This window comes from Strigops habroptila, chromosome 9 (assembly GCF_004027225.2).
Source record: "Strigops habroptila isolate Jane chromosome 9, bStrHab1.2.pri, whole genome shotgun sequence".
Lineage (NCBI taxonomy): Eukaryota > Metazoa > Chordata > Aves > Psittaciformes > Psittacidae > Strigops > Strigops habroptila.
Genome location: NC_044285.2, coordinates 18,324,553 through 18,339,835, shown reverse-complemented (window position 1 = coordinate 18,339,835; position 15,283 = coordinate 18,324,553). Strand labels below are relative to the sequence as shown.

The following is a 15,283-nucleotide window of genomic DNA, read 5'->3' as shown; positions in this document are numbered from 1 at the left end:
CTTGTTTTCCTCCAGCTCAAATTCAGTGTCCCATTTCATTATGTACTTCACACATCATTATGTCTAGGTCTGCACTAGTAGTTAGTTATGGGAAGGTCGAGTAATAAAAATTATCGACATACCATTAGGTATAAGAAGGTTCATCAGAACATACATATTTGTTTAACAGTGAGTGTAGTTTATTTTAATACTTTGGATGAAATTTACTGACTTCATTGAATCAGTGAAAATACTGGGCTTACTATTGAGCAATGAGAGAGAGCAGTGAGTGAATGAAACTCATCCTGAATGGAATGGACTGACCTCATTTATGTTTGGACTGGCTTAAGTTTATGTCAAGACTCAATGCTCTGACTCCTCATTGGTGCTTGAGCTGGAGGGGAGCAGTGAGTCTACATCAGTTTTGTTTGAAAGAGTTAACATAAGTGCTTTTTGTGCTTTAACCTAGGGTTTCTTTTTTAAAAACATACCAGGTTTTGAGTTTCAATTTTCATGACCTAAGGAGAACTTGAAAATTGGAGAGTGTTTATGTCCAGAGAAAGCAATTCTGCATAAATTTTGTGAGAAATCATGATCCTAACTTGATTTTTGTAAAGACTGGTTGGAATTTAGAGTTTCTGATGAAATCTCAAGCCATACAGGCTTCTTATAATTTCAGACTAACAAGTATGTAAGTATTTTCATTCATCAATCTAAGGAGTTAATATATGTTTAAATCCATATGCCCACTGCTCTTTGCTTAAGTATTACAAATTTAAATGAAACTTAAAAAGCTACAGGTGTTTGTTTAAATCTGCTGAATGATCCTTCATGAAAAGAAAGATGTTTCTCTTTAAGTGTGATTTTTGTCTGCTTTTTGGAGTCACTTTGGAGAAGAGCCTATTACATTGCATGGCACAGCACTGGTTGTCCTTAGCATTTCTGTTAGAGTAGGAGCAAACTAAGACAGACAACTTTGTGCTGAGCAGTATACAAACATCCATAGCCATACTGTGTGGAAAGAAGGAAGTCTCTTCCCTGTTTTGCTGTTGAGGCAAAAGTGAATTGCTAAAGGATATACAGTACATTTCTGGCAGAATTCAGATTGCTCAAATCCCTCCAGTCCTTTAGCTACGGAACATCCTTTTCCCTTAATTTTTGTACAGTAGAAGTAGCTCTCTTAACATGTCCTTTATAGACTAAATGCAAGCACATGTTAATAGCTTATGATTTAATTTCCTTCTTTGTATGTCTGTGATGATTTTAGTGTGATTAAACATTTCTAAGATAACACAGTTGTCCTTGTCCCTTCCAAATGTGATGAGCGCAAGGTTCCTCTGAATAATCACTGTTTCATTCCACATTCTTCCTTATGTAGAATTTGTATTCCTCAAATCCTGCTTTAGCTGCAGACTTTTTCTTAATTTCTTAGCTGCAGATTCTTTCTTGGTTTCGATAAGACATTTCCAGCTTGATTACAGTTATTTTTTCAGAAGAGAAATTGAGAAGGAGGGAAATTCAGTTCTGTGGAGATGGTGCCTTCTGGCAGTTCAAACACTGCCTCTCCAGGGCATGATGAAGAAAGCAAAGCTCACACAAAGGAAAGCAGAGCAGGGTCCCCTGCTTTCCCATTGAAGAGTCAGTAACAACTGTCTCAGCTTTAAAGGTTCCCACCACTGACATAAGGCTGCAGCTTGCAGGGTTACTGTTACTTGATTTAACCATCTAACTTCCAAGTGTTTCCCTCTTAGGAGATTGGACTGAAATATCTTACTTTAGGAGCCACCGTGAGGAAAATGTTCTTGGCAACTGGCAGCTACATGCCTTTTAAACTTTAATGCAGCCACTTTATTATTTGGTACAGTGGGAAATTCTTTGTCCTTGAAGTGCAGTGAGAAAACTGCTCTTACTCAAGTTACATTTCTGTTACATTACTAAATTATCAAGTGAAGTGCAGTAATATGAATAAAACAATTCTCTTATTTGAAAATCGGTTACTGGAGGCCAGTTCTGCATTTCCAAAGGGTTATCAACCCTTTCAGGTCTTTTCTGAGAGATTATACTTCAAGAACATACTTAAATGCATGTGTGTCCTTTCAGAACATCCAGTGGCATGTTGCACACTTGAATGCCTTAAGCATTACCCCGCGAAGGAGTGGTAATTTGGACCTTTAGGGGCAGATCTTAGTCATTTAAACATGAACTCCTTTTTAGAGATTGTAACATCTGTCCTCCCTTCTTGTCAGACATTGCTTGGCTTTGCTAAATTTCAAACACAGCAGGAGGCTACCTTGAGTGCTCTAGTGACTGCAGAATTCTGTCGGTCCTCACTGTTGGACCAAAACCAAGCTGGTATGGTCCAGCAGTGTTGCTCAGGGGTTGTAATGAATGGCTTATTTGGGAAGCTGTGATTATATGAAAGCTTTAAGAGACCTTTTGTTATCTTCTTTTCCTTGCAGTGGCCAGTTTGCTATAGTGAAGAAATGTCGAGACAAGAGCACGGGGCTGGAGTATGCTGCTAAGTTCATTAAGAAACGCCAGAGCCGGGCCAGCCGCCGCGGAGTGAGGCGTGAGGAAATCGAGCGGGAGGTCTCGATTCTGCAGCAGATCCTGCATGCCAACATCATCAAGTTGCATGACATCTATGAGAACAAGACGGATGTAGTCCTCATCCTTGAGCTGTGAGTAAGGGGACTTCCTACTCTCTGGGGTAGGATGAGGTAAATAGGAAGCGGAAAGGGCTGCAGAGGCGGACAGAACATAGAGGCACTGTTAAAATGGAGCTGTTGTGTTCTCAGGCCTCGCAGATCTTGGCAGGAGAATTGAATGTGGTTGCTGGTAAACAGGCCCCCCAGTTCATCCATGTGCCCTGGGGATACAGGTGCACCTTAACACCGGTTGAGGCTGCTGTTACTGAGCCAGGGAGTGCTGTCAGCTTGAAAACAGTTTCCTCACAGAGGGATTACCTCATGTCTGCCTAGTGCTGCCCTGACGCGAACCTTGGAGGAAGCACGAATGGCCTCTGAATGTTCATTTCAGTTTTCTGTCTGCTTTCATCTCGTCCAATACATGTGAAGGTGTCAAGTCCTTTGCAGAACTTGCAGCCATTCTCACTACTCTGATATTTTCCTCATTTAGAGGAGACTGGGGGGGAAAAAAGGGAGGGGGGCAAGGGTAGAGGTTTTTTTAATCCCTAGACTTTGACTATTGAGGATGAATAGCGGCAGGGTGGGAGCGAAGGGAAGCTGCTTACTCTTCTGTTGTGCCACCATGCAATGGAGGAAAACCCCTTCCCATTTAGGACTGGGTCTCTTTATACTCAGACTTACACTGGGATAATGAATTTGGATGAAAATTGGCACTTGAGTTTTTGCCATTCCAGGTGTTTCGTGGCTGAGGATCAGAAATGTAATAGAAGTGAGAGACTGTGTGCATGGATGATCATATAGACCTATGTCCAAAACCTCTCGTCCTGTGCAGTTCACAGTGTGTTTTGTTGGTCTGCCTTAAGGAATTAAAAGGGATGTAAATTCTTAGTGCACATGCAAATTTATATCTATGTGTATTTGCATGGCTCAGCCTTCCTTATCTCCACTGAGAACCAGGGAAAGCCTGAACACTGTCACACAAAGCAGAGCAGAATTGTGTGCTTGTACTGTCAGAGCCAGGAATGGAAGTAGCTCTTATAATAAATGGAGCTTTGCTGGTCAGAATGTATGGTCTTGGCCTAAGGGGATGAAGTTTGTCATGTAGTGAAGGAAGACAAACATCAATTTAAGGATTTTTGGGCTGTGTCCTGCTCTTTGGTGGAATAAGTATCATCGGGTTCACAAAGCTCTGAGTCTTAGAGGAGCTGTACCGATGATGACATACCCTTTATCTGTCAGTTCATGGTACTAAAGGAAAGCTGTAAGCAAGGAGACAGCCTGAGGTCTTCTACTTACTGCCATTTTTGGTAATGAGTAAATGATGCAAGTTTTCTGTATGTATGAAGCACGAAATACAGAGACACCATGGCTGAAGGTACATAGACCCTCTGTTCCCTTGGGACCCTGCCTTGGCCTTGTGTATGGAATCCAGGCAATGAGGCATTGATCCCTGAGTGAGATGAAATAACCATTCGCTTTCCCGGGGAGCTGGAATTTAGGCCAGGGAGCATTCCTGGAGATTACTGTGACTGCTGGCAGATGGCATGTGAGTGATGATAGGCATCTGTTAATTTTTAAGTGTAGTCTGAGGCCAAATGGTGGTCTCTGTAGCCATGCACTGGAAGACAGCTGGGTTTTTCCAAATGGCAGCTACTTTATGCTAAAACAACCTCCCGTTTCATTACCTTCTGCTTTTTCCTGTCCTCACATGGCCTGACACATTTTGTGTGTCCTATTGTCAGGCTGTAGCTTATTGCTCTTTTTAAAAGGCAGGGTGCAATTTGACCTGATTAAGGCCCCTGCATTCAGCTGCTGTGTACAAATTGAGGATTATGATAATTGCTAATAAAGATAATTAAATTCTCTCTGTAAATAGATAATCTCTCCTCCTGACGCTCTGCTATCAGAGTCTCATACTCCCTGCAGTTCACTGAAATAAGCATTACAGCCCCTGGCCAACTGGCCTTATGTTAAGCTACAGTAGACTTCAGCTTCAAAAGAATGTCCCCAATATTCTTGATTAAATGAAGAAGCAACCCTGGTGTTTGAAAGAGGCTTTAGCTAAAATGACCCTCTCCCAAACTCACTGTCTCCTCTTTACACAGGGGTTGGTTCTACAGGTGCTGTTTCTTCTGTTCAAGAGCAGGAAGAGCATTGCCAAGTCCACTGCTGTTAAGTGCAGTTTGGCAGGTACACGGTTTGCCCTTCCTTGTGCACTTTGTTCAGGGATATGCTCCCCATAGGTTTTTGTGGCTTTGCTGTTCTCTGTCTCTTGGGCCCTGCCTTGAGGCTGCTTTGCCCGGACAAAAGCAGCCTAAAGGTGAGTTTGATTGATACACCAGTCTCCTCTGCTGGTGAGTGTCAAGGTTGTGTACACAAAATAAGCAGCTGTTTCCAAGAAGTAAGGCAGCATTGTCACTTGTTTTTTATTGGAGTTTGAAGGAAGAGCAAAGGTATTATTTGCTTGCTGCTTTGTTTGCCATAGGAATAAGGTGACATAATAAAAGGGAAAGAGATTGAATTAGAGGAAGGAATTTTTTTGTAACCTAAGGTCCTTTGAGAAAGGAGCATTTGCTTCTTTACAGGTGGTGCTGATTTAGAAAACACACCTCCCTGGATGTTCAAATGTAACTTGTAGTGCAGTTATGAGGGGTTTACTGCAAAGGAGTTAGTGTTGAACTGCCTTTTTGGGGGATTCCATAATGGTTGGCTTTAGGGATTGCCAAGTCTCTTCTGCCTGCAGTTTCTCTGAGTTCAGATGAATAACTTGGATAAGAATGATCCTGCACTAAACTGCTCACCACTCCCTGTGCACAATTTACTCAAAACCTGGTTTTAATGCTAAGTTTTTGTTAATGAGAAATCATCACATCTCTTCTACTGAACTTTCCTTTATATTACTCTTTTAAGGTCTCTGCAGCTTAGCCTAACATCTTAGGCTATATCACAAGAGACTGGAGATTAATGTACTATTTGTAATGTATGCCAGTCTCTGACCTTCAGAAAATGAAATGCTCCTGTGGTGGTTGTAAGGAGTCTTTTGCTGATAGAGTACAGAGGGACTTCAGACACCTGAATCTTTTTTTTGCTTCCTTTTTTATTTTAATGTTGTATTCTGTACCTTGGTAATTTCTCCCTGTCTAGCCTGATTCAGGGTTAGTGTAAACTAGAGAGAAGAGGGAAAGTACAGCCAGGAGCTAGCAAGTAAATCTCCTGTGATCCGAGTTCTTACAGGCTGTACAGTGTCTTCAGTGGTGCCTTACGTGTAGCTGGTTGCCCAGGATGTTGCTGAGGAGCTGGGGAGCTGGAGGCCAGGCTACATGGGCTGTTGGTCTGGCTGAGAGAGAACTGTTTTATTCTTAGTCCTGATTAAAGAGTCCACCTTAAAGAACAGCCCCCGAGGAGGTTTGACAGGGTAAAAGAGGAAGAGAGAGTAATGTGCTTACATGGTTGAATTCCAGAGAAGTACAAGAAAGTGTCCTAGTGCAGCTGGCTTCCTGGTGACAGGGCCCTAGTGCCTGCCAGAGGTGATTGCTTAAGTGCAGTTTGAATAGCAGTCATTAAGGAAATGGTACTTGCCTGCTCTCTGTACACAGATTCCACCAAGAGACTTGACTTAAAGATTGCTTTACTGGCTTGTCACAGCTGTAATAATTGTAAACTAAAGAACCAAGGCCCCTAAACCTATTACAGTGTGGAAAGGAGGCAGTGTTCCCTGGCTTCTGAAACGCACAGGGTAAAACACAACCTGTCCAGCAAGGCTGATGGTAGTGCTGAGACCCTTGGTATGTTGTGTTACCTGAAAAGAAAATCAGAGGCCAAATGAGAGTCTCACAGGCTGAGTAACATGAATAGGAAGGAGAAGGCAGCAGCCAGAGACAGCAGTTGCAACATATTTGTGTGTCATATAAGCTTGTGTTTGTTTGCCAGACATTCAGTTGTAACAATTAAAGGATCAAGTGACTTCTGCCCAGGTGAAGTGTCCTGCTTCCTGTTGCTGAGAAAGTTTCTGACTATGTGGGAGCTGCAAAAAAAATACCCACTAATCAATGCCTAAGTCAGTAGGCTCTGTGTAAGTCTCTGCTTTTGGAACAGCAAGGTATGCTGTCACCCACAGCAACAGTAGAAGCTAACAAATAAGCCAAATGGCTTTGTGGCTTTAGACACATTGTTCTTGTTTGCAGTTGACTTCTCCTCGCAGTTTCTGTAGCCATTCACAAGAGTTTGCTCTGAAAGAGGCAGAGTAAGGAATCACCGTCTTGTCAGCACCGTGGTGTGCAGGAGCCCAGGGTCAAAAGGAATCATTGCAAAGCCTTCTGCATTGCACAGTCTTGTCTAACTAGTCTGTGAGTCACAGCACTTAGTTAACTCAAAGCATTTGAACCCGCCAGTTCTTTTGTAGGTGGTTCATCAGACAAGAGGGCCAGAAGCTTGTTTTCCAAATACTGTTGGGTCTCTAGGGCCTTGTGCTTGCACTCTGGATCCTGAGCAATGTTGTGGGGGGTACACCTGAACTCAAGAGCAACAACCGCTTTGCGGGTGCCCCTACAGTAAATCTGAATGAGAATAGATCAATAATACCAAGGATAGTATGAACTGGAAGCAATAAATGTGAACATAATTATGAATAACAACTGCAAACAATGCCTCATTCAATATTTAGATCATCTTGTTTCATAAGGTACAGAAAAATAGCACTGGATCTCTCATTACAAGGCACAAAAATGAAAATAGAAGTCTTATGTATTAAATATGCATGGAATGTACTTCAATTTTGATGCAAAACCTCACAGTTACTAATAGCACTTCCTTGATTTGGGAAGAATACTTTAGGTACCCTCTAACCTGCTACAATCTGCTTAATTCTTAAAAATTCAGCAGAAAATAAATGCTTTCCTGTCACTTATGTCAAGCAAGGATCTGTATTTAGGACAGTGCAGTGGCTGTTCTGGAAAGAAAAGAGATTCTATTGGCACATCTTATTGTCTCATGTTTCTGATGGCAACCAATACGAGAAGTAACTCTTAACAGTTTTTGACTATTACAACTTGCTCTATTTCCTCTGTCTCACCCAAAAGAGAACGTCGAAAAATAGCAGTTGAGGCAGTTAACACAAAGTCTGTCTACTGCAATATGTGCATGTCTGTGGATTCATCAAAACAAATGTACCTTTTTTGGGGTCCTTTATAATCCTTAATGAATCAAATCTTGCAGCATTAATGCCTTAGGGAAAGCTAGTCTTTAATTCACAGGGGAGAGAGCTGAAGCCAAAAAGAAGTTTTGGCACACCTGGGACCAGAACACAAAACTCTGGGTTGTCTGCAAGAGGAGCCTTTTTCTAACTGTTTGGAGATTTTTTGCTACTTTGGTTTTCTGTGCTTACGTTTATGTCTTACAGTGCAGTAGATAACAGGACATTTTCTGGTGTTTCTTGCAGGGTTTCTGGAGGAGAACTTTTTGACTTCCTGGCACAGAAGGAATCTTTGAGTGAAGAGGAAGCAACGAGATTCATCAAGCAGATTTTAGATGGTGTCAATTACCTTCACTCTAAGAAAATTGCTCACTTTGATTTAAAGGTAAAGATGCTGATTTAGACTTCTTATTGTTGATGTTTTTTAGTCATGGACTGTACTTTTTATAAAGTTTTGGATACCTGTGTTTGATAACATGTCTACAATAATAGGTAAGATCATTTTAAATGCGCTGCACAGCTTAGTGCTCCAAGGAAGATAATCTCCCTTATCAGGCCTGTAGTTAACTTTTGGATGGGCTTATATATTTACTGACTGAGAAAAAGAAGTTCTAAGTCTTCATCCTTCAGCTGTTTGCATTTGTGGGATCATCCAAAGCACTCTGTTTAAAAACTAAAAATATTAGAATGATGTCCAGAAGAAACACATTTTTGGGAAGAGGAGCCAGGTCCGGTTACAAAGAACTGTTGCTGCTTCCAATCCCCACTGTGTTTAGAATTACATGTATGTGTTCTCCAGTGCAGTCTGATTAATAGAAAAACTTCTTGATTTCTTAGCTGCCTAGGGTCTTGAAAGCACATCACACAGAGCTCTTTTTCCACCATATCAGGTGTCATCTATAGCTTTGGTCCTCGACTTTTGATTGTGGCCTACCTAGGTGAACATGCTTCTCTGAAGCTAGGAGTTCTGTTGTCCTTGGCAATGAAACTCTTGAGACTAGGATAAAATGCTTTTTCAGTAGCAGGCTCACAGCTGCAGAACTGACTGCCTCAAACATCCCTGCTTCCAGAAATGTGTTCAAAATGCACTTATCCCCTAGGAGAAAGTAGAATAAACACATGAGGGAACTGTTTTAAAATGGAGGGAAAATGAAGAAACTCTACTGCTAGATACATGTTCCTTTTCCTGACTTTAGGTTCAGGTTAGTTTATTACTAATTACGTGTGTGCTATAGATAGACTCCTCCCAGATTTTCAGGATATATGTGCTGATGCCTTGTGTTAAGTGTATGCCTAGTGCTGTCTTTGGCTTAAATTGCTTTGTCTTGAGTCAGTGTTAATGGCAGGTATGTAGTCATTGCAAACATTGCAAATCACATCTAACCTAAAAACTGGTTAGGAAACTACCATCCAGATCTTCACAAGGTGCATGTGAAAAGCATAAGAGAGGTGTGAACGTATGAAGGACGTGCACTTGATTTTGAAATCATTACATGAATCCAGAAGCCAAGGACTGAAAATTTTTGCTTTGTATTAGAAAACAATGTAATATCCGCAATGAAATTATTGTGAGAAAACAGGTGCAACTTTTTCTCTATACCGATCTCTAGCTACTCATTTTGATAGTTAGTACCAGTGGTGTTAGATGGTCAATGAAGATGTAACAAGAAATGCAAGGTAGAAATTGGAAAGGATAAGTAAACAGTGATTTCACTGATATTGGACATCAAATGACACATTTACAAAATAACTCTCCTGGGTTTTCAAGGACTGGGTTTGGAATTTTGCTGGTTAACACCAGCAAAAAATGTATTTTTAAACAGGGATCTGATTAGATAGAGGATGATTTATAATTCTCTTGTCACTTGACAGGGCTCCATTGACTGCAGTGGAGCTACAGCGACTTACACCACCTAAGGAATAAAACAGTCCAAGGGGTAGTGACTGTGCCTTTTTGCCATTTCAGTCTGTTGTGTCTGCTCTCAACAAGCTTACATCATGCATCTGGGCGAACACATATGCCCTCGATCCATGGAAGAAAACCAGAATTGTTAGCTCGAGGCTAAAATATTCTTGGTCCAGTGACTATGACAATAAATTATTCAGCTGCTCTTTCTCAGTGCAGCTCTGACTGAGAGTGTGTTTAAGCAGGAGCTGCTTCCACATGCGGATCTGCTGTGAAAAGGCCAGGCAGCTGCCAGCGGGGAATTGAACTGTCTCACTGTTGCTCTTGAGCTTATGATTGAGTTATGATAAATTAATGCATTAAAGCTCTTCGTGGGAGATAAATTGAACCCATAGGTTACTCTGAAACCTGTGAAATAGGGCCATGTAGGGAATACCTAAGGCTGAGATATTTAGCTGAAGAAATAAGATTATGAAATATCAGTCACATCTGGTAAAGAAAGTAAAAGTCTGTGGTTGAAAAAGTTGGCTTTAATTTCACAGTTCAAGCTTCAGCTTCTCCCTTCGATGTTGTGAGAAATGCTACATGTTCTTTTAATAGCTTGCTATCATATATGAGCTAGGACCTCTGATCCCAACTCTTTCCGTTTTCTGGACTGTTCAGATAACAAATCCTAGATTGTAGCTGCCTTGTTGTTGCAGCTGTGAATTTAATCTCATAGAGAAGAGCATTTTCTTTAAGTAGGTTTAGGTGTGACTAGAATACCTTGGGAAGCATTTAATCAGACCTCTTCCAGTGGGCTCCAAAACAGTATAGGGACAACTGGGCAGAATCAGTAAAATTGCTGTCAGTCAAAACAGTGAGTGGTGCAGCTCTCCCTTGGGATCCAGCAGTGCCATTCTGGCTCTGCACCAGCTGCTTCAGCTACCTGCTACCTCCTGTTACGTGAGCACTGGTTGTCGTAACTGGAGCAGATCCGTGGGGTCAGGGTGTGACATCTTCTCTGCGGGCCAGGGAGATAGCTCCTGTTTTAAAAAGGGACAAGGTAAACTGAGCTTGCACTTCATGTTGTATCACAGTGCTGCTGGCCTGATAGTCCAGTTGCGTATCTTGTTAGATTAGGGAACTACATACAACTGAGTGAAAAACTCCTGTCTCATTGTGGGAACAAGGGAATCTTGTTATCATCCTGGCCATAGCCATCATTAAGAAAATAAGCTTAGGAGTGCTAACAGAAAGATAAAGGTAGATTTTGCACAAGATGGAAAGTATCACTCTTAGTAGATCTGCTTTGCTTTTATGTAGTTCTGCTCCATTCACTTATGTCCAATTTCAGTTGTCATCCCTTTATCAAAAGAATGAATTGTAAATGGTTAGGCACAGGTACGTGTTTCTTGTTCTACAGTGTTGTATGTGTGAAGAAAAAAAAGCGCTTGAGAACTGTGCTACTTTCTCAAGATATTAATATTAGAATAACAAAGATCTATCTTTGGTTATTTTTAGCCTGAAAACATTATGCTTCTAGACAAGAATATCCCTATTCCACACATCAAACTCATTGACTTCGGCCTGGCTCACAAAATAGAAGATGGAGTTGAATTTAAAAACATTTTTGGAACTCCAGAATTTGTGGGTGAGTGACTGACCTGTTCATTTGTCATGTATTGCAAGTTCCATGAGGAAGTTGAGACGTCTTTTCAAAGTGAAGAAGTGGGGGAGAGAGGTAGTTTCAATCACATTTCTATAAAAGTAACCTAAAACTAGAGGTTTACTTTATTTTTCTGTAATAGGCAAAAGGTGCTTTCTATAAACTAGATGTGCTACTTCTGTGAAAGTAGGTTGCTGCCAAATAAATAGAGATGTAAATTCAGGATTGTGATTGTGAAACCCTGCAAGTAAAAATTGTAATTCTTGTACTCTTGCCTGGGGCAAGTAAGCTCTCTGCATTGTGGGGACACAATGCCATGGGTATCCCTAGCATTGCTTCCTGATAAAACTGCCTCACACTGTGCACCTGTTAAGTACAGGCCTCTCACCTCCCCTTTCATTTTGCCACCTGATTCTCTTTTTGTCACTCGCTGATCATAATTGTAATATGTTTCACTTGGATTTTAGCTTAATCCTACTCCTTTCTACTAGTTTCACTTAGAGATTTTGGAGTTGGTTGAGGAGGGGCAAGGAGAGAATTGTTAAACACAACTGTTGCAGACACCTTTTTTCATCTTGTTACCTCACCTTGGTCTTTTCTTTTGCATGCAATCTTATATGTGGATGTTTTCCAATGAGGAAATGGTTCCTATAAAGATAACAGGGTTTGACACAGATAGCAGTGTAGTCTAGCATGTCGTTTCAATCTCTTGCCTAAGGGCTGTTTCAGACTGGCCATTAGAAACTAGATTTAATGGCACCAGTTAAAAACAAGACAAAAGCTCAGATTCTTGGGGTAACAGTATCCTTGGAAAGTGTAATTTGTTATAATTAGCACTGTAATTAGTATACACTATCTGCTTTACCCTTATTCTTGAGTTGCACAATGCTCCAAGTTACTCTACCTAATCTCTTGGATACCTGTGAACTTGAATTCCTGTCAGGCCTGTAAAACTATAAACAGCGTGTCCTAGAACTGCCTTTCCTTTTCCCACCCACCATTTCTCCCTCTTGGTAATTTGGTGATTTTGGCGTGCTGTTCAGTTCAGGTTACGTCAGTTACCTCAGTTGCTGAGGTCTAAATTTTTCTTACAGCTCCAGAAATAGTGAACTATGAACCACTGGGACTAGCTGCAGATATGTGGTATGTTTGGAACTTCCCTCGCCTTGCTCTCTACTATTCCCTTTTCCCAGTTTGCTCTGAACAGAATCCATTCTACTGCAGCAAATTAAAACCCAACCAACCAAACAAAAAAACCCCAAGCCCATAAGTGCAGTTAATAACTCTTCATCTGTCTTTCCATTTGGATACATTCTTTTAAAAGATAAGCATTTAAATTCTGCAGTATTACAATGACAAACTTTACTGATGGCAGTTACAGAGTTAACGTTTTGCCACTGTCCACTGCAGAGGAGGACTCTTAAAAGAAAACATGTTCCTGTCTCGCTTGTGACAGCTTTATTTATAAGAGCCCTGCATGCAGAGGAGACCTGCGTACTAATCTGATCTGCTGAGAAGGCACAGGCAGAAGAGGTCACCCCAAATAAAACTTCCTTGCTTCTGTTTCTTTGAATTTCTGATGTGTACTGTGGTGAACACCTGCTAGAGTAAAATACATAAACACTTCAAATAGCCACATTACTTGAAGTTGTATGTTAAATTCACACTTTCCCTGAAGCACCATTCTTTGAGAGAGATCATTTATCAAAAGCTGCCTGTATAGCAGCTACTATTGACTTTTTCATATCGTGTATATTAAGAAGAATACAGGTCATGTAGAACCCCTGCAATTAATCTCCTTTGTTTTTTAGGAGCATAGGAGTCATCACCTACATACTGTGAGTACAGTGGATTCATTGTGTAGAAATTCCTAAAGCTCTGTTGCACTAGTATGAAACTGCTCTTCTCTTTAGTCATTTAAGGAAGGGGTGGGCAGTGGTTTGTCTAATGGGCAAATGTTATCCTGCAGCCTTTCAAGTTTAAAATAAGGGGTAAAAGAAGAGGGGCGTTATGAGCAGACGAAGAACAAATATCTTTAGCATCACTGGGCATTTCTGCTCCTTATGGGACCTCATCAGCTCCAAATGATAGAGGATGGAAAAGCCCAAGTGTATTGGTTGCTTACAGAATGACTAAGAGCTACCAGCGTGTGGAGGGAATACAAACAGGAAGTGTAATAGTACCATTTACAAGGTGAGTTATTTCAGGTGAATACAGGGAAGTTTTAATTTGCTTGTAAAGACAAATCAGTCTAGATTACTATGAGTAAATGTGGTCACCCATATTCAAAAGGTGATTTTAAGTTGGGTTGGGAGCAGAGAAGTTGACCGTGGGAACTGAGAATTCATTGTACAGGAGAAAAAGGGCTTGTTAAAACTAGTAAAGCAAAGTTTGGTTGGGAATATCATTGTAGTCAGTAAGCACGGGGGAAAAAAATCAGTACTTTTTGGAAGAAAAGTGTGTCAACTGGTGATGAATAAATAAAAGGAGGAGATTTTGACAAGCTCAAACTCAAAGAAATGAGGTTCTGTGGGCATCCTGGAGACAAGCTGTTGAGAGTTTTAAGGTGGAGCTTGGCAGTTTGAGAAAGTGCTTGTGTGATGCATGCATTGGAGGGACAGCACTCAGTGCTTCAAGAATTCTTTCCTCTGGTTTGATAAGAGCATTACAGAAGTGATCAGCTATTCTTGGACCTAGCTGCTTCCATTGAAATCAAGCTGCTGTGACTGCGACTGCTGGGGAGCAGTGCATGGCAGAAACTGCATGATTGGAAGTGTCTCTCCCTGTCATTCCTTCCCTGGGCTTCTGCTGTTCCTTATGGCATTCAGAGGACTAACTCGCTGCCACACTTAAAGAAGGAGCACTCCAGTGCTTTTTGTGATGGCAGGGGTCAGTTTGCATGTTATGCTAAGTACTAGAAACGTGTATGCCTTTAGTATTGCCTATTGAATTTAAAGCCTTTTGTTCTAAAGAACTCGGAGTAAATGGGGTGGGTCTAATGAAACCACCTACTTTAGCAAACACGGCGGCAAGCAAATGGATGCCATCGTTAAGTGCAGAGCTCAAAATGGTGACAAATCCTTAATTCAGCAACCAGTGGAGTGGTTCCCAGGGTTGTAAGGGCAAAGCCTTTAATTCTGAGGTCTGCTGTTAGATGTTTACAGGCACCAAGTCAGGATATGATAAAAGTAATTTGCTTTAGGTGCTAGGATTTGAGAATGTCCTCATTTCACAGACCTCAAAACTAAGTCCCGAAGAGGCAAATAGAGCACTGTTGGCTTTGGCTTCCAGTGAAGAGCCAGAAGGTGGAATTACAGCTGCTTCATGGCATAGTTTTGGAAAAGAGAATAGAAACCAAGGCTGTAGGGCAGGTTTCCAAGCTTTAGTTTTGCAACAAAGCCCATGGTCTGTGGCAAGGTGCCTGCTTGTAGCCTTCTTTGTGGCTAACAGAAATGGAACAAAAGCTTAACAGGGAGAATGTAAAACCCTTTAGGAAGTGAGATTGACTGTTTGCTTATGGGGTGACATTTACTGCATCAAAGAGAACTGGAGGACCTTACTCATGCTGCCTTGCTGTGTCAGCTGCTTTGGTGGTGGTGTATGATTGTAGAGGGAGAGGAAACATTTATGTACTCAGATGTTTATTCTGTGGATAAAACCACATGTGGTAGCTGGGGACTGGGCTGAATGGCCCAGGTGGTCCCATTAACATTCTGCTTATCCCCAAATTCCCAGCCAACATTGCAGTGGCATTACAGACAAGGTAAAAGGACTGTTGAGCGGGATCATGTAAGCAGGTGGTTTAGTATTCATAACCTCAATTTAGATCCCAGGAGCTTACTGAAGCCCTGTTTTGAGTCTGCTACATCCTGGAACTGTGCTATCAAAGCCAGACATAAGAGATAAGCATA

General features: G+C 41.3%; 1 protein-coding gene across 4 annotated transcripts in view; it reads left to right on the top strand.

The window, feature by feature from the left end:
• The window catches only part of DAPK2 (death associated protein kinase 2), a 57,463-nt gene that overhangs the window by 29,537 nt on the left and 12,643 nt on the right, over positions 1-15,283 (top strand). For all 4 annotated transcript variants that reach the window (XM_030498040.1, XM_030498036.1, XM_030498038.1 and 1 more), the window contains exons 3-7: positions 2,439-2,660; positions 8,065-8,203; positions 11,228-11,357; positions 12,467-12,515; positions 13,184-13,210. In XM_030498040.1, coding sequence (XP_030353900.1) covers positions 2,439-2,660; positions 8,065-8,203; positions 11,228-11,357; positions 12,467-12,515; positions 13,184-13,210 — 567 coding nt within the window. The remainder of the gene's footprint in view (positions 1-2,438; positions 2,661-8,064; positions 8,204-11,227; positions 11,358-12,466; positions 12,516-13,183; positions 13,211-15,283) is intronic.